Source organism: Mesoplodon bidens (genome assembly GCF_964165515.1).
Source record: "Mesoplodon bidens genome assembly, chromosome: 18".
Lineage (NCBI taxonomy): Eukaryota > Metazoa > Chordata > Mammalia > Artiodactyla > Ziphiidae > Mesoplodon > Mesoplodon bidens.
The window spans coordinates 3,859,282-3,883,064 of NC_138175.1; the positions used below are offsets into that span (position 1 = coordinate 3,859,282).

At 53.6% G+C, this 23,783-nt stretch overlaps 1 protein-coding gene and 1 long non-coding RNA gene across 6 annotated transcripts in view; one reads left to right on the forward strand and one right to left on the reverse strand.

Annotated features, from left to right (window-relative positions):
• Nucleotides 1-16,683, forward strand: LOC308606397. The gene is made up of 3 exons (XR_014013808.1): nucleotides 1-80; nucleotides 481-736; nucleotides 16,637-16,683. It is a non-coding gene; the product is annotated as an uncharacterized lncRNA (long non-coding RNA).
• IRF8 (interferon regulatory factor 8) overlaps nucleotides 15,754-23,783 on the reverse strand; it is a gene marked incomplete at its 5' end in the record, with an annotated part of 21,184 nt that continues 13,154 nt past the window's right edge. For 2 of the 5 annotated variants that reach the window (XM_081217231.1, XM_081217230.1), the window contains 5 exons: nucleotides 15,754-16,778; nucleotides 17,321-17,436; nucleotides 18,099-18,485; nucleotides 22,094-22,144; nucleotides 23,215-23,320. In XM_081217231.1, the coding sequence (XP_081073357.1) occupies nucleotides 16,602-16,778; nucleotides 17,321-17,436; nucleotides 18,099-18,485; nucleotides 22,094-22,144; nucleotides 23,215-23,320 (837 nt within the window). In that variant the 3' untranslated portion in view covers nucleotides 15,754-16,601. The other 3 variants (XM_081217232.1, XM_081217229.1, XM_081217228.1) reach the window with 3 other exon arrangements.

Consider the following 23,783-nt stretch of genomic DNA (forward strand, 5'->3'; position numbering starts at 1 on the left):
GGATATTCATTCGTCCGTGACTTGGGCCACTCCACCTTCAGAGACCTTCTGCTGCCTTGGGAACCATCCATCCTGCAGAGGTGAGGAGAACACGCGAGTCCTCGCGTCCCAGCCTCCCTTGCAGCTGGGGCACAACCATGTGACCCAGGCTCACCAATCAGATGCTAGTCCTCACTTCCCAGCATCCTTGGGGGGGGGGGAGTAGCAAACATGTGACCCAGGATCGCCAATCAGATGCTAGTACTCACTTCCCAGCCTCCCCTGCAGCAGAGCTGCGGCCCCCATGTGACCCAGGCTCACCAATCAGACGCTGCCTGACTAGGCTACCTGGCGTCGGGCCCTTTATTCCGCACACCTGGCGTCCTCTCAACAGGCTCCTTTTCGGCGAAACTCAACGGCGGTTGGCGTCTGCTGTTCTCAGCTAACACTTCTGCTTGATTCCGGCGTGCAGGTACTCACACACAGTGTCTCTACCCTCAGAGAGTGTGGGGCCTGGACCATTCAGGGCTGCAACGCCGTCCTCGGAGGAGCTCTGAGGCCCCCCGCCGGCCTGCTCCGGCCGCCCGCTCCCTAAGAGGACTGGGGAAGGCGAGGCGTTGCCGTATCACTGACTGTAATCAGCCATCTTGGGAACCACACAGAGCGCTGAGGGAGAACTGGGAAAGGACGCCCATCCACAGAGGTGCGACTCCCCGGCGCGCGAGCACGTGTGTCAGCGGCAGAGATGGCGCTCCAGGTAAGTGGAGTGACACTCCGCACGTTTTCTAGCATGGTGACAGTTTTGAGGGTGCCTTACTTTGTGCGTGATTCTTTACTTACACTCTGGCCACGCTAGTGAAGAGGGCCAACGCAGGAGAATCCCATTTTACTGCTGAGCAAGCAGAGGCCCAGGGAGGTGATTTCTCGAAGTGACGGCGCGGGGTCAGGAGCAGGTCGCGGAAGAGTCCTCGTGCTTTTCTGGCTGGTGAAGGAGGGAGGTTGAGAGGAGACGGGGACGGGGAGCCAGAGACGCCCTTTAGGGTGCTTGGCAAGGAGCAGAAAACTCCAGGTGCAAGGGAATATCTGCCCTTGAAAACAAAATATACTAAACTGAGGCAGCCTGGGGCTGGCACTCCTCTGCCACGTCCCCTCCAGGTGTCAGCGTCACCCATAGGCTGGCAGCAGGATGGTGGTGGCAGTTCCACCACCTCCCCAGACACGGCCACATGCCAAGGAAGGAGGCACCTCCTCTCTTACAGGAGTGAGAAGACGCCCCAGAAGCCGCAGCAGGTGTTTTCCTCACAGCCCATCAGCATTATTCGGCCCCAGGCTCCTTCCTGACCCCTGACTGTCAAGGGTAATGGGTGACGCCGTTGCCTTAGAGAGGGATCAAGAATCATAGCTGGAGGGCCGGCCCCGTAGGCCCCTTTCCCGGGGGGCCCGTGCGGGTCCGGAGGGGCCGGCGGCACGCGCGTGCAGCCAGACGCGTCCGCGTCCTCCGCCACCCTCGGCGCGGGGGGGTGGGCCGGGGGTTCCCGGGCGCTCACGGCCCTTGCGCTCTTCCTAAAAAAAAAAAGAATCATAGCTGGGTCTGAGGATGGGGACCCCCCCGTCCCTGAATCAGGTAGAGCAGGAGATGCCTGAACAAAAATCTGGGCTCAGGGTGCAAGAGCCCGGAGTGGGGAGATGGATGTCAGCCCTCAAACAGCCATGTCCTGTCACTGGCCAACCTTGAGGCAAATTCTGGTCATCCAGACCTGGGCAGTTTGCTTACTTGTATATCGCTGAGTCTGTGTTTTCATCTGAATAATGGGAATAATGCTCTGGTAAGGTTGTTGATGAGACGATAGGCTCTGGACAGCTGTGAGTTCCTTTCACAATTAGGGAGATGCCTTGTTGTCGAAGATGATAGGCTCTGGACAGCTGTGAGTTCCTTTCACAATTAGGGAGATGCCGTGTTGTCGATCTGATACACACAGGGTTCCCTACACACTAATCCCCCTCAGAGCCTCTGTGATCGCTGGTGTACTTAGTGAACCAAAGCCTGGCTCTCTGTTTCCTCCTGACTTGGGAAGCTTGCTCCCACCTGGCCCTCTGACTCAGGGAGTTGGAGCCACAGGGAAATGCTCCTTAGTCCCCGTTCAGCAAGACTCGGGGTCATTGGCTCCACCTGATAAACGGTTCAGAGAGAGGCGGAGCGAGAGGGTAAACTCTGGAATATCTCAGTTGCTTCAGAATTCATTGCTCCCCAACTCACTCATTCATTCATTTGGTTGTTGATTCAACAAACATCCCTTGAGCACTGGCTGTGTGCCAGGGAGTCAACGGGACACCTCGTTGGCCACTGTTAGGTTGAGTCTTTATGGGGAATACAGGCTTTTTTTTTTTTTTTTTTTAACATCTTTGGCATTTTGGAAGCATTCCTGTTTGAAATGAAACAAATTGTAAGCCTCATTTAGAAAATAATTCCTTTCCTCCCACACATCCTAAGACGAGGTGTCAGATGATGTTGTTCAGATTTTCCAAGTACAAATCACCTTTAGGTCAAGCCCAAGAACTCAGTGGAAGCAAAGGAAAATTTCTTAGGGCTGTGCTAACAGTGGTTTTGAATGGAAATACCTTCTTGACTCTAACAGCATCATGGTTGAATTTCACACCAGAGAAAGGAAGCACCAACTTTAACCTCAAAACGAGGAAGATCATAATAGTCACAAAAAAGGGGAAAAAAAAAAAAAAACAAGCCTCTAAACCAGAAACCCCTGGTTGCAGGCTGGCCTAGACCCATGTCAGGAATTTTTCCAAGGAAGTACACTTTGAGGTTGATCCACATCCTGACCCCAGAATGGCTGAGAGCTTGGCTTTCGGAGAACTTGAGCTGAAAAGGAATGGGAGCGCGGGGAAATGCCAGTGAAGACAGCTGGCAGAAGCGAGTCAGGAGGAAGTGGCTTTGTGAGTTGTCAACCTCACAGCAGGCTGAGAAGCAGAAACTGAACCACACCGGGTACAGAGCTATTTTCAACCTTGGGGTTTTCACCCCCTGTCCCCAGTGTTCTGGGCAGTGTAACTCCCGTATGACACTGTGAGAGCCCTGGACTCAGGACTGAAGAGAAGGCAGGTCTGAGAAGCGGAGGCAGGAGGGAGCCTGCAGCGGTGCGTCCCCGCCATGGAAACTTGGCTGCGTGACGCCCTTTCTCCGGGCCTTGTTTTCCTCCCCTGCTCACTAAGGTTCTGTATCACTGTCCTCTCACTGCTGTAACAAATGACCCGAAACTGAGTGTCTTGAAACAACCCGTCCATTCTCTCACAGGTCTGGAGGACAGAAGTCTGACACGGGTCTCACTGGGCTAAAATCACGGTGTCACAGGGCTGTGTCCTTCTGGAGGCTGCAGGGGAGCGTTTGTGGCCTTGCCTTTTCCAGCTTCAGGACGCACTGCTTTCCTTGGCTCCACTTTCAAAGCCAACAGGTAGCATCTTTCAGTCCCTGACTTTGATCCTCCTGCATCCCCCTTTTAAGGACCCTTGTGATGACATAGATCTACCCGGGGAATCCAGGACCATCTCCCCACCTCAGGGTCTTTAACTTTTCACATCTGCAAGGTCCCTTTTGCCGTGAAGGTCACTAGGATGTGGACATGTTGAGAGTGTTATTTTTCCTACTACAAGTTCCTTCCCTCTTGAACTTTCTTAGGGCCGGGGTAAGAGCTGAGTCTTCTGTGAAACTTGCTGTCAGTTACAACGGTGGCTGGCGTTCAGGCAGGCCCTCCTCCCCACCCCCCAGTTACCAAGGTGCCCCATCTAGTCCACCAGCATCCCCGGAGTTACGGCCCATCTGCATCTCCTGTCCGCAGACGAGGACAGTAAGGCTTGTGGCGGGGGGGTGGTACTTGGCCTGGCCACATTCACGTGGAGGTGAGCAGTGGAGCTGGGTAATTGAACCCTCCTCCTGCCAAAGCCTGAGCTGTCGACCACGTCTATAACTGTCGCCCGGGTGTTGCCTCATCGAATCAACTGGGATCGAAGGTTCACAAAGCAGACTCAGCCACAGGACCTCCCACTCGTTGCTGGAGGGAATGCAGAATGCACAGCCACTTTGGAAAACAGCTGGGTGGTTTTTTCATAAAGCCAGACATAGGCTTAACCGTATGATCCAGTAGTTGTGCTCCTAGGTATTCAGCCAGAGGAGGTGAGAATGGATGTCCACACAAATACCCGTGCACAGGTGTCGTAGCAGCTTCATTCATAATCGCCAGGCAGTCTGGGGGGGCATGGAGGTTACGGAGGCACCACCAGTGACATCACAGTGCTGTCTGAGCTCCTGGCTTTGGACAGAGTCCAGGCAGAAAAGCCCACACCTGTCACCGTGGTGACCCAGCCGCCTCTCACCACCCTTCTGGCTCAGCAGCCCTGCCGTCACCAGTCCCCCCACACCCCACGATAATGGGCCTTGGCTGTGCCCTCTCCCCACTCGCCATCCTGACCCCCTGTGTTTATCGCATCCCCTCCGCCAGTCTCCCCTGTGCTCCAGGGCGGGGGAGGGGCCCTCCTGGCGATGGGCGTCTCCATCCTTCACCAGTCCACGCCGCTGTCGTAGTTTCCTTTTCCTAGATGTGAGCTGGGGAGGGGGGCCAGACAGTGATGTGCCCCCGCCGGCCCCGCGTCCTAGCGCCAAGCCTGGGCTCCCCGAGCCTTCAGTGGACCGCTGGACACCTCCTGGGTCCTCACATGGGTTCCAGCCCTGTCTGTCCTTTCTCTCATCTGGCAGCCCCACGCTGCCGAGGGGCCTCCTGGACACACACCCATTTGTCCCAGCATGCCCGGCCCCGACCTAGCGATGGGCAGCGTCCCTGAGAGCCCTGCTCTGAGAACCTTGGGTGTGTCCGTCATCTCATCTCCACGGCAACCCGGGGAGAAGAGCCAATTACGACCAAATCCGTTTTGCAAGTGAGGAAGCTGAGGCTCCTAAAGGCCGGTGAGTCACACACCCTCAGAGCCAGAAAGCCTCAGGGCTGGGTCCACACTCAACTCGGTGCTTCCCGCGTCCTCGACCTCTGATGGCACCTATTGTCCGGGGATCAATCTAACGCACAAACGTGGCATCAAGGCCACTCCCACTGTGGCTCTGACCACAGGCCTCGCCACCACTCCTCAGTACACCAGCACCATCCCGCGTCACCCCTGGCACGCGTGCCCCCGTGCCCGCTCGTGCTGTTCTAGAATGCCCTTCCCTCTCTTCTCCCGATGAGCCCCTCTGCTTTGTTCTTCCTCAAGGCCCAGTTTATGTATAATGTGTTTCTGTGGACACTCACCTGCCGCACCAGAGACAAGGGCCTGTGATGTGGGCAACAGACCAAGCTGGGCTGAGATTGCGGCCAGATGGGGGGACGGTGGGAGCCCGCGCTTGAAGCTGACTGGACGCCCAGTCCAGGGGGGCAGCAACGGGCAGACGTGGAGAGGAGCCCAGGGCTGGCGTCAGAGGTGCCAGGAGCCTCGAAGACCTGGAGGAGGAGCCAGAATAAATGCCAGAGTGAGCGAGTGTCCCTGGCGAGTTCGCTCTGCGCCCTCTGTGGTGCCTGCATCGTCTCGTGGCTTCAGAGCTTCCGCTGGGTTCACCCCTAGCTTGTACTACCCAGAGAGCACACCTGGGCTGAGCGGGGGTCTGAGGAGATATTTAGAGTCCTCGACATCCCACCAGGCCCCAACCACTCAGAGCCAATGCCAGCTCCGCAGAACAGGTGTGGGCTCCCATCCAGAGACCAGGAGAAAAGACAGCCCAATGAACAAGTGGGCAAGAGCTCAAACTAACGGCCCTTCACTGTCTGATAAGCCCACGACGAGGAGGAGCCCAGTCCCATCAGCCATCAGAGAGATGCCGGGTGACAGCAGACACAGACGTCACGGCGCCACCCGAACGGCCACAACACGGACGACTGGAAGGGCCAAGTGTCGGTGGGGACACGGAGCATCGGGAACGCTCGTGCTCCAGCGGGAGGGCGGGAGGGCGGCCAAGCTGGCCACGCACGCCCGCCCGCGACACAGAAACCTGAGAGGGGCGCGGGTACCACACCTCGGTGCGGGACCATCAGGCACAGCCCCAAACCGGAAACAAAGCCAGTGCCCCATCCATGGCAGAAGGGGACACTCATGACTGCCACACGCGGAAGCGACACCGCCTTGGAACAAATGCATGACGGCGGGTGACACTCCCCGCCTGAAGGTGGGTGAGTGAAGCCAGATGTGGAGGTTTCAGATGCACAGTTTCCTTGTGGAACATCCGCAAATAGGAGTATGCTGAGAGGCTACTGGGGGTCGAAGTATAAAGAAAAGGAGGGCAGCGGTGACCCTGAAAGTCAGGACAACGCCGTCCTTCTGACCCCCTGCCCGCAGCAGGGGAGAGGAGGGCACTGACGGGGACCAGGCGGGACCAGCCGAGCCCGAGCAGTGAGGGCGCATCTCCCCACTTACTCTGCAGCATCCAAGGCCCTTCAACAAAACAACTCAGTGTGGCTTCGCAGCCATTTGCCAGACGAGGAAACTTAGGGCCAGAGAGGTCACACCATCAGACGTGGCAGAGGTGGGGCCGAGCGCCCCAGGCTGTGGGCCGCGGTTCCAGGGGGCAGTCGCTGATGACTTCTGGGGCCAGCGGTTCTTCACGTCTGAGAAGGAGGGAAGTGATCCCAGCTCACTTCACGATCAGGAAACGAAAGGCGCAGTTGAGAGAATTACCTCGAGTTTCGGAACGGCCGAGTCCCACACCTTGGCCCGACACTTCTGGAAAGCAGGCTCGTCTTGAGTAAAGCCTTGCAGCTTGGCTGGGCCAGGCAGGTGCGGCCGTCTGGAGTCTCTTGTTCTCCCTCTGGCTACACAAAGGCCCTGGTTTGCCTCCAGAGACCCTCAGTTGGGCCCCCATCTCCCACCCACTCTGAGTCCAGGCTCCAGGCCCCAGCCCGAGGTGCCTCCCCACGGGCCCCGCCGTCTTCCTCCTCCGTCAGGGCTCCACCAGTCCCCCAGAGTCGCCCTCTGCTTCCATCCTCTGAGCCTGCAGGGCCGTGTCCCACCCTGCATGTGAGGCACACAATGCCTTAGATCTGGGAAGCACGTTCAGCCCCGTTCCTGTGGCGCCCTGAGCACTTGCTCCTTCATCAGGAACTCTGTTTCGAGCACATACTATGTGCTGGAGACGTAGTAACAAGCAAGGCAGACGTGGCCCCTTCATTCACCAACATGAATGCCACTTTCCTTCCTCCCTGTGATCTCCTGCTGGGGCTCTCACTGGCTGAGCTCGGCCGGAGGCCAGAGGGTAGGGAAGCCGTTCGTGGTCTGCGGCGGTCAGCCTTCCAGAGAGCGAGCAGGGTGCACACTGGGGACCGTGGAAGACATCCAGCATGACGAGCTTACAATGCTGTGTGCCCACGTGGACCCTCGCTCGGCGCTGCACCGCCTCCGTGGACAGGCCCTGTGGAGGATCTCTCAGCTCCTCCTGTTCGATTCCACACCCACTAAGCGGTGGCCCAGCCCATAAAAGACCTCAGTGAATCCTCACAACAGCCCCACGAGCTGAGGGCAGTGAGTCCTCACAGCATCCACAGGAGGTAGGAATGGTGGATGACTTATAGCCAAGGACACTGAAGTTCGGAGAAAGAAAGCGCTCACCCCAGTGTCTCACAGCTCGTCAGCAACGGAGTCAGGCTTTGAACCCAGGTCTAGCTGACTTCACGGACCATAGATGTGCCCCTTGCATCAGCCCATACTGGACCTGGGTAAGAATTCAGGCACTTTTCCCGACCTGTTTCCCCCCTTTCTCTTCTCCTCCACCAGCTCCACCCCCGCCCCCGCCCCCGTCGAGGCCTGCCTTTGGACAACGGAGCCTGATGCCCAGCGGTCAGCCCCCAGGGCTCCCTGCCTCTGTCCCGTGGCCCTGTCTGACCCAGTGATGCAACAGCCGCCGCCGGCCTTGCAGTTGAAATATTCTGAAATGTACAGTAGACCAGGCCATCTGCTTCCTCCAAACATCGCCTTCTGCCTCCGTCGGGACCCGGAGCAAACGTGCAGGGACACCAAAGCAACAGTCACTTTATTTCTGGGCTCAGGATTTCTAACTGGCCTGATTGCTCAATGCGTGTTTCAGACATAGGAGCCGGGAGGAGGTCAGAAGAAAGGGCTCTGCAGATGCTGCAGGAAGGGAAATGCTGAATGGAGAGATAACATCTTGGTCTGCTAAGTGCACTGTGATTTTTCCCCCAAAAGCTCTTCAAGAAAACAGCCAGAGTCTCTCCCTCTTGTGTTTCTCTGAAAGATTTTTATTTTCAAGATTCTCTGTTCTCTCTAACACAGTCTGGTCCTTACAATTTAATACAAAGGTAAAGGAGGGAACAACTACATGGACTGGACACCTGATGTATGTGTGTATCCCTTAAAGAGCCAGGAACCACAGGGCTCAGTCTCAGAAATGCCCGTCTTGATATAACATAGCTCTGCAACCAAATGTAGTTGCACAGTAGCTCAAATGCCCTGGCGCCGTGGGTCGAGAACCGTGAGGTAGATCCACGCCCTGAGAGGTGCGTGAACCCAATCACACAAGAGAAGAAGGTACGCGACCCTGTCGTGCTCCCAAGTCGGAGTGAGAAAAGTCTACCTGCCTGGGATTCAAGGAATCAGGGCAGAAAGGAGCCAGGGCTTCCAGGGCAAGGGCAGAAGATTTAAAAAAAAAAAAAAAAAGGAAAAAAAAAGTGCGATGAACAGCAAAGGAGAAGATGCTTCTGGGCTCCAAGTATGACTGCATGTTCCTTGACACTCCTGTCATCGGGAGGTGGGGCTCCGCCCATTCTTTGGACAGCCTTGTGACTGCTCTGACCAATACAGGTGGCAGAAGTGATGCCAAATGGTGTCTGAGGCTGGGTCATAAAAAGCCATTCAGCTTCCCCTGTGTCCACTGGGCTGCCTGGGGGCTGCCATGCTGTGAGGAAGCCCAAGCTGCCCGGAGAGAGCACATCCCAGGGGACAGTCGTGGCTGTACCCAGCCCTCTCCATGCCCACACAGACGTAGATGCAAAGCCTGCAGGTGATGCCACCCCAGGCACTCAAGCCACCCTCAGCTGTTCGAGTCTTCCCAGCTAAGACCCCAGATGCTATGGACACCATTGTACCCTGTCTTAGTCCTGACCCACCAAATCTGTGAGCAAAATAAAATGTTCTTGACACCGACAAGTCTGAGGGTTGCTTGTTACACAGAAAGAGATGCGTGGCGCCATCACCATGCGGGGCCGACTCCATCTGAAGGCAGCCCAACCAGAACAGGAAAGAAAACGCACACCTTCCTCTCGATGCCTAAGGCTTTTGACTTGCATGAGGCACCACATCCTGGACGCACTGCGAGGCGTGATATCAGAGCACGTAAATTAAAGAAACACTGGATTAAACGACTTTCTTGCCTCGAGAGTGAACTTTTAAAATGCCAGTGAACGGTGCACGTGTCCGAGAGGAAGATACCGGCTGTGAGTGGGCTGAGACATTTGCTGCTTCTCTCCCACTTTTGGTAAAAGCAGCCAGACTTTCCACTGAGACACCACCTCCCTGACTCTCAACCCACTGAGCTGTTAAAATTACAGTCATTAGTTATAGATCATTCTTTAGCAAGAACTTCTAAATATTTCTGAGTAGTTGAGTTGCAGAACTTTCTATCATGGAGGGTCTGAATCACTCACACAAACAATTTCTTCCTGGTTCCCACAATTGCTTCTTCGTGGAGAGAAACTGTCCCGGTAGCACACAGGGATGCCTGCCCAGTCTGTCCCTTTCAGGAGGATTCTCCAGGCTTCAGATTTCCCTGGACCCAGCAGATCCTGTGGACGCTTATCCCAGGGTCCATCATCTCATTAATCCATCTGAACATTACAGAGGAAAACAAACATTTTGCATCCCGGGGTGGGGTGTGGGTGGGATGAACTGGGAGACTGGGATTGACAAATACACACTATTGATACTACGTATAAAATGGCTAGCTAATGAGAACCTACTACAGAGCACAGGGAACTCTACTCAGTGCTCTGTGGTGACCTAAATGGGAAGGAAATCCGAAAAAGGGGATATATGTATACGTATAGCTGGTTCATTTTGCTGTACAGAAGAAACTAACACAACATTGTAAAGCAATTATACTCCAATAAAAATTACTTTTAAAAAATTTTGCATCACAGAGGGATTTTGCAAGTTAGTATGCCAAGTGGCAATCACCCACAAGGTGAGTGTTAAAATATCTTAATTTTGTTAATGATTTTAAAGCACAAAGAGTGAACGCTGCTTGCTTTCCAGAACGTCTCGTCAGCCCATTCCCACGAGCTGCCTTTCAAGATCCCAGAGGCTAACTGTCCAGAGGGGTCAACATCTCAAAACTTAGTTCACATCTAGGACCACAGCAATGTTTTCTAGACACCCCGGTTTATACTGAAGCATCTCATCCTTGAATTCCCTCCTCCGCAAATGAAAGCCCTTGCGGCTCCCCGCCTGTCTCTCCGAGGTTCCTGCAAGAACTTGAGTGGGAAGGATTTGTCAACTGTCTGCCTCAGGGTCTTGAACTCTGGGGAGAAGCAGACTTTATCAAGTATCCACATTTGGCCCTGAATCTACAGGACAGAAGAGGACTTGCTTGTAAACACAGCCCGAGCTGTGGCGTGCAGGAACGACGCGACCCGCTTCCTAGAGAGCCAGCCATTTGCCTTCCCCGCTGCCTTTCCCTGGCTGTTGGCCAGCCAGCCAGCCAGCTGAAGCAGTGCAGCAAGAGCTGTCCCCCTAGGACACAAAGGGCCCAGCGGCAGCCACGCCAGGCCCTGTGCCTCAGTCTCCTCATCTGGAAGCTGAGAGTAAGATCCGCCCCATCCCGCTGGCCTCGCCCGAGCCGGAGGGAGAAGGCCCGTGGCCTTGCAGACAGTGTGTCGGGTAGCTTGTCTCTGCCCTGCCGTCCATCAGTCTGTCCTGGGTGGTTCAGTGGGCACGTCCCATGAGGACATCTTCATGACAGCTGGACTAGGCCCCCCGTGTCCCCGCTGTATCCCCAGGACCAGCACAGTAAGCGTGTGAGTGAGTGGAAGAAGGCACTCCCCCATCATGGGTGACTCTCCAGCAGATCATTTCCAGCAGCTTCCAGGACAGTGTTCAGGGCCAGCCTCCTCCCTTCTCCACAGCCCTGTGTACTCTCCAGTCAGCTCACGGGAAGTCAAGCATGAGAAAACCCTCAGCGTTCATAAAGACGTGGTGTGCCCACACCACACTTTGTCCAGAAAGTTCTGTACGGTCTGTAAGTCTCCAGACCTTTCTGTTACTGTTCTGAGGATGAGTAAAAAACAAGCAAGAAAATCCTGAAAAATCACAGTGCAAGGACTTCCTGGTGGTCCAGTGGGTAAGACTCCATGCTCCCAATGCAGGGGGCCTGGGTTTGATCCCTGGTCAGGGAACTAGGTCCCACATGCCGGCAAGACCCGGCGCAGCCAAATAAGTAAATTTTTTTTTAAAAAACATCACAGTGCAATATTGTTTTGCAATTCCCCCTTTGAAGAATCTAGAATCTGATGAAAATGATAAAAGATTTGACAATGACTTAAAAAAAACAAAAACAACACAGCAGCTTTTTAAAAAGCACTTTATTTTAATAAAGAGATCAATAAACTTTTTAAATGCATGCAAAAATAAACATTAATTCGGCATATTAAAGATGTGTGCTTTGACAGTCATCTGAGCAGAGACTAAAGCCTATTTTTATCTGACATAACTTCAGAAAACAGGTCTATTATCCCTAAAAATGTAATGCCGGCTGTGTCGGCCCAAGAGGAGAACCCACTCCTCCTGGAGTTCTCCTGTATTCTCATCTGAATTCCAGCACATCTGAAGAACCTATGATGGAATCTCACTCACACCATACCTCCATCACCTTCGTACAAGTGGCAACAGGAAGAATAAAACGGCATTCTTTGACTTTTCAGATTTTTTATTGGGGACTCTCACAAGGCCACCGGGTTGGCTGAGCTGGGGCGATCGTGTCCTTAAACCCCAGCTTCTCTCACTTCTCAAAACAAGGGTTGACAGGTGAGGCCCCTCCTTGCCTTTTCCTCGTGAGATTCTGAGTCCGGGATGGTGGTGACCCAGGCTGGGAGAAAGAGGAAGGAATAGAAAATTCTCTTCCCCACCCTGGAGAGAGTGGATGGGAAGCAAATGGACCGTCACCAATGCCCCCACCCCAAACCTGCCCCGTGTCTACACTGACTGGGGGATCGACTCGGCCAAACCCACAGACTCTGTGACACCAAGCAGTAGGGAGCCTGCAGGTCTTCAACCACACCGTGCCTGTCCAATCCTGGCCTACCCCTGGGTACACCCATCTAGCAAAATACGTTTGTTTTTTTAGAAAAAATGTCCAAGTGCTTATTTATTTACTTATTTTTTAAATAATTATTATTGGAGTATAGTTGATTTAAAATGTTGTGTTAGGGCTTCCCTGGTGGCGCAGTGGTTGGGAGTCCGCCTGCCGATGCAGGGGACACGGGCTCGTGCCCCGGTCCGGGAGGATCCCACATGCCGCGGAGCGGCTGGGCCCGTGAGCCATGGCCGCTGAGCCTGTGCGTCCGGAGCCTGTGCTCCGCAACGGGAGAGGCCGCAACAGTGAGAGGCCCGCGTACAGCAAAAAAAAAAAAAAAAGTTGTTAGTTTCAGGTGTACAGCACAGTGAATCAGTTGTACATATGTATATGTCCGTTCTTTTCCAGATTCTTTTCTCATATAGGTTATTATAGAATATTGAGTAGTTCCCTGTGCTGTTGTACAGTAGGTCCTTGTTGGCTATCTATTTTATATATAGTAGTGTGTATATGTTAATCCCAATCTCCTAATGTATCACCGCCCCCGTTTCCCCTTTGGTAACCAAAAAGTTGATTGTGATACCCATGAGTCTGCTTCTGTTTTGTAAATAAGTTCATCTGTATCATTTGTTACTAGATTCCCCATATAAGTGATATATGGTAAATAGTTGTCTTTCTCTAACTTCACTTAGTGTGATAATCTCTAGGTCCAGCCATGTTGCTGCAAATGGCATTATTTCATTCATTTTTATGGCTGTGTTCCATTGTACGTATGTACCACACCTTCTTTATCCGTTCCTCTGTCGCTGGACGCTTAGGTTGCTTCCATGTCTTGGCTATTGTAAATAGTGCTGCAGTGAACATAGGGGGTGTGTGTATCTTTTCGAATTACAGTTTTGTCTGGATGTATGCCCAGGAGTGAGATTGCTGGGTCATATGGTAATTCTATTCTTAGTTTTTTAAGGAACCTCCATTCTGTTCTCCATAGTGGCTGCACCAATTTACATTCCCACCAACAGTGTAGGTTTCCCTTTTCTCCACACCCTCTCCAGCATTTATTGTTTGTGGACTTTTTAACTATGGCCATTCTGACTGGTGTGAGGTGGTAACTCATTGTAGTTTTGATTTGCATTTCTCTAATAATTAGTGATTTGAGCATCTTTTCATGTGCCTTTTGGCCATCTGTATGTCTTCTTTGGGGAAATGTCTATTTAGATCTGCTGCCCATTTTTTTATTGTGATTTTGTTGTTTTTCTGATACCGAGCTGCATGAGCTGTTTGTATATTTTGGAGATTAATCCCTTGTCAGTCACTTTGTTTGCAAATATTTTCTCCCATTCTCTGGGTTGTCTTTTCACTTTGTTTATGGTTTCCTTTGCTGTGCAAAAGCTTTTAAGTTTAATTAGGTCCCATTTGTTTATTTTTGTTTTTATTTTCATTACTCTAGGAGGTGGATCAAAAAAGATATTCTGTGATTTATGAGAGTGTTATGTCTGTGTTTTCCTCTAAGAGTTTTAGACTATCCAGTCTTACATTTTAGGTCTTTAGTTTATTTTTGTGTATGGTGTTAGTGTTCTAATTTCATTCTCTTACATGCAGTTGTCCAGTTTCCCCAGCACCACTTTTTTTTTTTTTTTAGTGATTGATTTTAACCACTTATTGAAGAGACTGTATTTTCTCCATTTTATACTCTTGCTGCCTTTGTCATAGATTAGTTGATCATAGGTGCATGGGTTTATCTATGGACTCTGTATCCTATTCCATTGATCTGTATTTCTGTTTTTTTTTTGTTTTTTGTTTTTTTTTTGTTTTTTTTTTGTTTTTGCGGTATGCGGGCCTCTCACTGTTGTGGCCTCTCCCGTTGCGGAGCACAGGCTCCGGACGCGCAGGCTCAGCGGCCATGGCTCACGGGCCCAGCTGCTCCGCGGCATGTGGGATCTTCCCGGACCGGGGCACGAACCCATGTCCCCTGCATCGGCAGGCGGACTCTCAACCACTGCGCCACCAGGGAAGCCCTGTATTTCTGTTTTTGTGCCAGTACCATACTGATTTGATTACTGTTGCTATGTAGTATAGTCTGAAGTCAGGCCAGATTCCTCCAGCTCAGTTTTTCTTTAAGTTGTGTTTCCATACAAATTTTAAAATTTTTTGTTCTAGTTCTGTGAAAAATGCCATTGGTATCAAGTGCTTTGTAATTACGAAAGTGATTTTAAGTGGTTGTAGAGATACATTATCCTGCACGTTGGAAGGTTAGTGCGATATTGTGAACCAGAAAGCCAAGCAAGCCATTGTTTTCAGGCTCCTATCTGGCTTTTGATTAGTATCATGATTGAGGGTAAACACGTGGATATGTTTTTTGGGGAATAGATGCATGTTATTTGCTAGTAAATAGGGTAAGTTCTTCCAGGGCTAAAACTGGGACTTCTCTGTTGGAATCCCACTATGTTGAAGGGTAGAATTTGGTGTGCAGTGGGGTCATTTTTTAAAAAGTTTATGTGTATTATTTCACCACAATTTAAATTTTAGTTTTATTGAAGTATAGTTGATTTACAATGTTGTTCTAATTTCTGCTGTACAGCACAGCAATTCAGTTATATATATATTTTTCATATTTTTCTCCATTATGGTTTATCACAGGATTTTGAATATAGTTTCCTGTGCTGTACACAGTAGGATCTTTTGTTTATCCATTCTGTATATAATAGTTTCCACCCGCTAATCCCAAACTCCCAATCCATCCCTCCCCCAGCCACCCCCTTGGCAACCACAAGTTCTGTTCTCTGTGTATGTTTCTTTTTCAGACAGGTTCATTTGTGTTGTATCTTAGGTGCCACATACACGTGATATCATACAGTAGTTCTCTTTCTCTAACTTCACTTAGTGTGATAATCTCTAGGTCCAGCCATGTTGCTGCAAATGGCATTATTTCATTCTTTTTTATGGCTGAGTAGCGTTCCACTGTATATATATGTACCACACCTTCTTTACCCATTCCTCTGTTGATGGACATTTAGGTCATTTCCACGTGTTGGCTACTGTGAGTAGTGCTGCTATGAACATAAGGGTGCAGGTATCTTTTCGAATTATTGTTTTAACTGGATATATGCCCAGGAGTGGGAGTGCAGGATCATATGGTAATTCTATTTTTAGTTTTTTAAGGAACATCCATACTGTTCTCCATAGTGGCTGCACCAATTTACATTCCCCCCAGTTGGCAGTGTAGGAGGGTTCCCTTTTCTCCACACTGAGTGGGGTCATCTTTGACTGCAAGGAGTACTGGGGCTAGGAGACCAGCGTAGTGGTGAGAAGCTGACATATCTCACCCAGTGTTCCCCAATCGACTCCAGCTGCCCTCCCACGTTCCACATTGCTGGCCCACGAATGGGCTGACTGGATCAAAGCCACGATCAAAAAGCTGGTGCCATCCACAATTATTTTTTGAACTTGTGGTTTATATCCTGCCCACTTTATAAAAAAAAGATTCAAGGCAGCTTACAATAGGGCAATTAACTTAAAAAGGGCAATTAAAAGTACAAATATTTTAAAAACAGGTCAAAACCATTTAGAACAAAGAAGAGAGAGGTATGTCAGATGATTTAATTACAGAAATGAAAAAATAAATTTAGCTCTAAGCTTCCTGGCAACAAAGGCCCAAAAGGAAAGTTTTCATTGTCTGAAGACGAAAACACACCAGTTCACCTGGCAATGGAAATGCTCTCCTGGCACCAAATTCTAGGAAGACAATGATGCGTTCTTCTAAAAACCCAAGCGTTTTGCTTTCACTTATTAAAGGAAGGCTGGTATCCAGGTGTCTTTAAATCTTATTAACAGGCTTAAAAGAAGACACTTAAGTCTATAGCTCTAACCAAAGTTAAAGACAAAATTGATCTGCTACTCCAGATTTCTGTTCTGGAAACAGCTATTTGCTAAGAAAATTGAATGCCAGGTCTTTGGAAATATCAAGTATCCCCAAATACTGAAAGAATCATAGCAACTAATGGTAATTAGGGGGAAATGCAGGAAATAAATGTTTTAATCACAAGTTACAGTTACAGCCTCCAGAGCATCTGGTGCGAGTTTCGATGCTTACATCTGAACGGTAGAAGTGGGGCACAGCTCTGTTTCCCTGTCAAGTCCTCGAGGACGCCCTTACTAAATGAAGAGCAGGGTAAAGCCTTCCACCCCAGGTCAGAGGGACCCACATCCTTAAATAATTACGACAGTAATTGTAATAATGAAATTCTAGATGTGGGTGGGGCGGGGTGCCCGAGAGAGAGACTTAAACAGTGATCTGTTGGTTTTCTCTGAAAAAAGGTCTCTGGTGTGAGGCGCAAATATCTGGAAACATGCGGAAGACCTGGTCTGGCGGGGGCTCCTCGGGAGCCTGCATCATGGAGCCAGCACTGCAGCTCTTCCCAGCCTCTTCCACCAGCTGTCGGACGTAGAGCTGCTCGATCTGGAGGGACATGCACCACAAGGTCAGAGATGGAGGTGGGGAGTGAGGTGGGCCTCTCTGATGACCCCGGTCCGGAGCCATCCATCAGAACCTCCAGGCCTCCGGTGGATGGACGAGCAAGCAGTCTTTTGCAGAGACTCCTATGTATACTCTCCCTGTAGTGCTCCAGTCTGGCGAGCCAGGGTCCAGAATTCCACCAGTTAGAGTTCATTTCTTTGACTAGAGTTAAACAAGGGCTGGGCAAAGCCCTAGTCTGTCAACTTAGACCTTAAGGCAACTGAACAGGGGGAGACTCTTTCTGAAAAGGAGGATTTGTTTTAAAAAATGAACTAAACAAAATGAATGGAAACGATGTGGACTGTGAGAGTCCTGGAACATGAGAAGATAGTTCAGAGATGAAAAGAGTGAGTCTCCTTCCCCCACCTGAAGCGCTCGTCCAGGCCTGCACATGGGTGGAGGCCCCCGGGCCCTGCTGCCTGGTCCCCAGCCAGACGTGCAGGCTGCACGGTCTGGACGCAAGCCCTGAAGCCACCAGTCCTCACCTGCACGAGGATGAGCTTGGAGCGCAAGGGGGTCATATCTGGAAACTCCTCTCCGAAGCACAGCACCACCCTGCTGTCGGGAAGCCGGCTCTGGCTGTTGTAGAACTGCTGCAGCTCTGGAGGGACACCAGCACAGGGGAAGGTGTTTGCGAATCCTGGCCCTGCGACCCCCTCGGCCAGGTGGACTCGGGGCTTTTGCACCTGAGCTCGTCCCCCTTCACGGGGCCCCTTCTCCAGAAAGCCCCCGGGAGTTCTCTGGCCAGCAGCCTCAGGGGACCAGAGTGACTGATTTCACATCACACGTCCCGACCTTCCAGGAGGAACTCCCGGGCGTGGGATCCTAGCCACACGCCTCCCAGGATGACGGCAGCCTCGGGCAGCGCTCCCGTGCAGGCGTGCACAAGGTCACTGTCTCAGAACGTGGACACGGCTGCCCGGGGACCTTGCCAAGATGCAGATTCTGACCCCGCAGGCCCGAGCTGGGGCCTGAGACACTGTGTCTGTAACCAGCTCCCAGGGCCCGGGGACAGCCCCCAACGACGCGGCAAGGCGCTAAGTTCCTTAATCCTCCGACAGCTGCACGAGGAAAGAACTGCATAGGCGCCCCCTCTGCGGGTACCCCCTCTAGACGCCGGGAGCCAGGCAGGGAGGGGCCTGGGTGGCTCGGGGAGAACGGGCAGGGCAGGGTTCAAACGCAGGGCCGCCCTGCTGCCCGGGGCCTCTCCTCCTTGGGCCACCCCTGGACACACAGGTGGGAGGAAGTCGGGTCGGGACTGACCTCGGAAGAACTGGCTGGTGTCGAAGACCTTGACCACCTCGTCGCGCTCCAGCTTGTTGGGGCCGCCCCTGCCCACCGCGGCGTTGCCGCTGTAGAACACGCGGCCCTGGCACAGCCGCTTGACCAGCACGCCCTGCCGGCTGCTGTGCAGGAGGACGCCACGCTCCAGGTGCCCGAACAGCTTCCGCGTCACCTGCCGCTGCCGCTCACTGGGGATGGCGTCGGCTGGCGGGAAGCGCACCAGCTCCAGGCCCTCGGGCCCACACAGCTTGCCGCCGGGCAGGCCGGGCTGGCCCAGGGACAGGCGGCAGCCCTCGGGGCACGTGGTGGTGGTCTGGCCCACCAGCTTGCCCCCGTAGTAGAAGCTGATGACCATCTGGGAGAAGGCTGTGGGGAGACGGGGACAGGTCAGGGGCCGCGGGAGAAGGGGCCCCGGTCCCTTCTGTGCCAACATGGCCGGAGCCTGCCTTTCTCCCAAGGTGGGGGTGGCTTAACCCTGGGACTCTTCGGCATTCTGGGGAAGTTCACGCACCCCTTCTAGAAATAATGTTTTTTTATAAGCATGAAAAAATACACAGAATCACTAAGGAAGCCAGTGATTCAAGATAGTAAAAATTGCTGGAGGGTCCTCCCTCCTTCTGGGGATGGTCTCGTAACTACTGTAATTTACAAGTCACGGTTGAGGGTAAACGATGTTGTGACAACTTAAATTCTTCGGAAAATAACTCCATCTCACAGGCCCTGCTCTACCACTATCATGTATACAACATACAGTTTATACTAGACGTATACACACATACATACCCACGCAAACACACACACAGTACTGCCTACGTTCACGATGGAAGGAAATGCTAGATTTGATGTCCACGTTAGTGAAAACAAAGATATCTCTTTCCTGACAAATTCACAGTCGCCTTGGGGTTCCCTGAATGTCCAGTTAAGAATCTCTCCAAAACCTTTCCTCCAAACCTGTTCTCAGGAAGAAGTCTGAAAAGTACTCAAATTAAGACGTTTCCCAAAATGTGCCACACACAGGATGACTGGGGGGCGGGGGGAGACAGCATTAAATAAATGAAAAGATGATTCCATTTTCCACAGTCTCTCAACCTCTGATCAAAGAAAGCCCTAGTTTGGAGCTGATGGACCCTTAACACGTAATTCTGACAACCTCCCTTTCTAACGAGGCAGAGAACTTGAGCCTCTGAGCCTGGGGTGGGCCTAACAGAACGGCCAGAATGTCTGAACGGCATGTCTGGTTTCCACCGGCTTGGCTTTGGCCTCTGAGTTCCTACTTACAGCAAGTGGTACTGGTTCCACCTTTACAGGCAATGATAGATGGTCCCCATTTAAATCAAACTTAATTTTTAAAAGTGAAACTTAGAGAAAAGTCAGACATTAGTAATAATAGTCCAGGCGGTACCCAGATATGAAAACCAACTGCGAAGGTGGGGTCCACGGGACCACTGTTTGGGAACCTCTAAACTAAGGTGGGAGTGAAGACAACAGGCAGTCCAGGGGAACCCCCAGAGGGAGCTGCATCTTCGTACCTTAAGCTACAAAAAAGTACACGCGCTACCAGTGAGCTTGGTGAGTTCAGGGCACCTTCCAAGGGCCTCAGACCCGCCGAGGGCTGCCTCGGGAGCCACACAAGCTGTGAGTGGCCCAACTCCGCGGTGCCCCCAAGAGCTGTGCAGCGCACCGCCTGCCCCACTGTCGGGCGGCCCCGCGGGCAGCCGCCCGCCTGGCCTGGGTTAATGCGGCCGTACACTCCTGATTCCTCGGACCCGCCCACTGGCCTCTGCTCAAACGGCACGACTCCCTGCTCCATACCCCAGGCTCCATTGTCTCCCACACTGGAGTTCAGTGGCGTTCCCGAATCATGCGGGGTTGTGGGTCGGGGCTTCAGGTGGTCCAGTCCAACGCGTTTACTTGATATTTGGGGAAACTGAGGCCCGGGTGGCTCAGCAGCACCCGCATCCCAGCCCGCGCCTCGTCCCCCGCTCACCACCCTCCCCACGTGCCGTGTCTGCACCACCTATGCTCCGCGCTCCACTCCCTACGCTCCGGAGCAATTCTGAGCTTTGTCCCAAATGAATGAAATGCTCCAGGTTGGCTCTGTCACCACTCTGCCCCTCTGCCCTGTCATCGCCCAGGCCTGATCTCATGCCAGCGCCTCGCGGCCGTGTGAACGGCTGCTGCACAGGTGCTCCAGACAGGCCCAGGAGGGCTGTGCAAGTGGCCCCTGCTGAGGGGCGGCGCGGGCTGGCAGGGCCTGAGCGAGGACACGCGGCCGCTCCAGCCAAGCGGCGGAGGCCCCGGAGGAGAAGCGCCTCAGCCTGGCCACCGGGGAGCGCGGGCCAGCCTTCCTGCGGATCTAAGAGCCGCACGGCAACCCCGTCCTGCGCCCGGTTTAGCCACTCGCCCACCGAGGACAGCCCTGCTGGGGGACAGTCTGACCACGGTGGCGGCTCAGCACAGATGCCAGGGGCACGGACTCTGGAGCCTGGCCGCCTGGCGTGTGGCCCCAGCTGGGTGGCCCGGGCAGCGGCTCCACCACTCCAAGCCTCCCTCCCCATCAGCAAAGTGGAGACGACAGCCCCACCCCGCCGGGCAGCTGTGAGGACAGTGTGAGCTCGCATTTGTGTCCGGCACGTGTAAGCACCGTGTAAGCGGTGGTTAAAATAAACTGGGATGACAGGACAAAAGACGAGCTGGGTGGATGAGACCCCTGAAGTTATGTCCCATCCCTGGTCTCACAGCCGTACCTGGTGCTGAGCCCAGTGTGGGGACCCATTAGCATACTGAGTCCTCAAAGCGACCCCTCGAGATGCAGACTATTCATAATTACACCACTTTCCAGGTAAACAAACTGGGGCATAGACAAGTGAAGGCGCTCGCCCTGACGACGCGGCTGCTAATTGGGGGCCTGGACCCAGCCCTGCCCAGTAGGCTAGCTCCATGCCTGCCACGCCCGCCACTCTGACAGTTCCAGACGATACCCTTGACCCTGGTCACTTCAACGACACGGTCGAGAGCACACACTGGCGTGCTGTCAACACGTGTCTGTTGCCAGCGTTTTACATGGAGTGTTTCACGTGAAAATCCAGACCTCTGGTTTCTCTGCAGTATATGGGGAAAGCAAGGCTGGCAGGGTCTGCGAGTCCACGGGGCAGCGCAGCGGGCATGGGGTTCCACTTTGCCACACTCCCTACCGCTCCCTGGCACCTTTCACCTGTCCGCTTCACTCACGGCCTCCTCCCTTGACAGCTTATTCACCTAGTGGTGGGCGTGTGAACGGAACAGAGGGACCGAAGTCCACAACTTCTATAAGAACGCTTTAGGACTTTCTCGGCATGAGGCGGTGGCTGTGAGTCTCCTCACACGCTGGGTGCTGAGAAGCTCTGGAACAACCCGGGAACACCGTCACTATCAACACCGTCTGATCAACACCATCACCACTGTCATCGCCATCATCGTTATTAGTATCCCTATTGCTACGAGCTTGGGTGTGGGAGAGGGTATGTCAGTAAAGGAAGCTGACCCCAGTGACGCTGACCAATTATGTCCCCACCAGCAAGTTGTAATAATACCCCGTTAAAACCTCACAGCACTCTGGTGAGGCGGCTGTCACCCCTGTTACTACTTTATAGGTGAGAAGCCTGAGGCTCTGAATGGTTCAGCTACTCCACCTGGGGTCACACAGAGCTGGGCCTTGAGCGTGTCTGTGCCCACGCTCTTTCTCCTGCATAAGTACAGCCACAGAGAACTCTTTGGATCTGTCTGTTGGTCCAACCCAAGAAGCAGCTCAAGAAGACCGCCACTTGCTCCCAAGCCAAACAGTGAGGAGGAGGAATCGGGCTCCCAACTTTCGACACCGGATCACGGTTGTCCATGACCCTCGTGGGCCCCCACGGGTCCTTAGAGCTTTGTCTTCAAAGAGCTCGCGTGGCCGCCCCCAGCCCACCCCCAGCCCACCCCGAGCCCCTCCGTACCTGCGTGGTGCGCGTCGTAGGTGCTGTACCCTGGCACCAGTGGCAGGCCTGCTGGAGAGAGACAAAAGCAGCTTCAGACCCAGCCAGACCCCCAGCCGTGTGCGGGGACCCAGTCACCTTAGGAGCCGCACGTGCGTGCGCCTGAGGCCCCGCTGCAGGCTTCCGCCGCATTCAGGGTGTTCCCTCCCGGCACAGCGACCCTTGTTTCATAAAGCCAGACCTCAACCCGACTGGCGGGCAGCGGGAGGAGCCTTCCCCCGTGCTGTGGGATCTCTGATCGTGTGTTGGTGTGACACCATGGGGCCACACTTCCTTCCCGCCCCGGGGTCTGCTCCTGAAATACCCCTGGACTGCGGCCCCCCACCCAGGCCTTGCCCCGGAGGGGAGCCCAGAGCCCAGCGAGTGTTCCCGGTCGCGCTGCTGCAGCACAGGGATTGGGGGCGACATCGTCCCCCAGCAGCCTGGCCAACTCTGAGGTCGCTAGGCCAGCTGTCACCTCCCGGTCTCCCACAGGGGACAGCGGGGCAAAGAGGTGAGGGAGGAGGCAAAGATGCTCGTGCCCGCGGAGGGAGGGTCGTTTCAAGGAGCGGGGGCGGCGGACATCAGAAGCTAAGAAAAGGGCGAAGGCCTCACTTAGTCCTCACGACCTTGGGGGGCAGGTCCTGGTGTCTCCATTTTATAGTCAAGTAAACTGAGCCTCGAATAAGATATGCCACTTCCTGGCATGGGATTCAAATCCAGGGCTCCGAGCTCTCCCCATCTCAGATGCCCTCGGCTATCCTTGGCGCTCAGGGATCTTCTTCATGCACAAGACTGTCCTAACAGACCTACGAGCCCCGCTGCATCTTCCCTCTGGTGTCCCGCCCCTCCGTCCACCCTTCCCAGGGGCACAGCGGGGGCGCCACCACCTAGGGGAAGGACCCTGTGCCCCCAGGGGACAGTGGCAAGTGGGGCACAAAGGCGTGGCCAGGTTGTGCCCTCAGGCCCGGAAGCCACACCAGCTCTCTGGGCTCAGTCACCTTCAGGAAAATAGGCATGATGGTAGCCTCCCCGCCCACCCGCCCCAAGCAGAAAGGAGAGAAGGCCAGTAGCCATGGGAACACCTCCGGCCCCGCCCTCACCTGAGCTGGGCTGCTGCATCCACCAGTCGGGGAGGAGCTGACTCCTGCAGGCCTCGGGCGGGGAGGGGCTCCTTTTGACCATCCCCATGTAATCGTCCACGGGAGGCTGGGGCAGGGGCGGGAGAGGAGAGCGGTGCTGACACTGGGCTTCCAGACTTAACTAAAGCCACGTGTCATCTCCATCGCAGGAGACGAAGCAAAGTTTCACTTTGCATCGTGAAAGATCCAAGACAACAAATCCACCAGGCTGAGCAATCAAACCATGAGACCGAATCACTAGCCTCTGCGGGGCCCCTCATGTGTTTACTGGCCTTTTACATGGAAGTGCCTATTGCAAAGCCGAATGGCCAGGTCACCCAGCTGCCCTAACGCCCTGGGGAAGCACACGGTGACCTCAGACACAGTCTCCCGCGCTCCAGCCCGTCTCACGCCACGCGCCGCGTCTAGACTTTGCATCTCTGACCCGTTCCTTAAAGGAGGCCAGCAAGTCCAATTAGAAAACGTTCTGAAACCTGCCCTCGCTGTGATCCTCACGTGCCAACGCCAAGTATCTCACTCTCTTAGCTGAG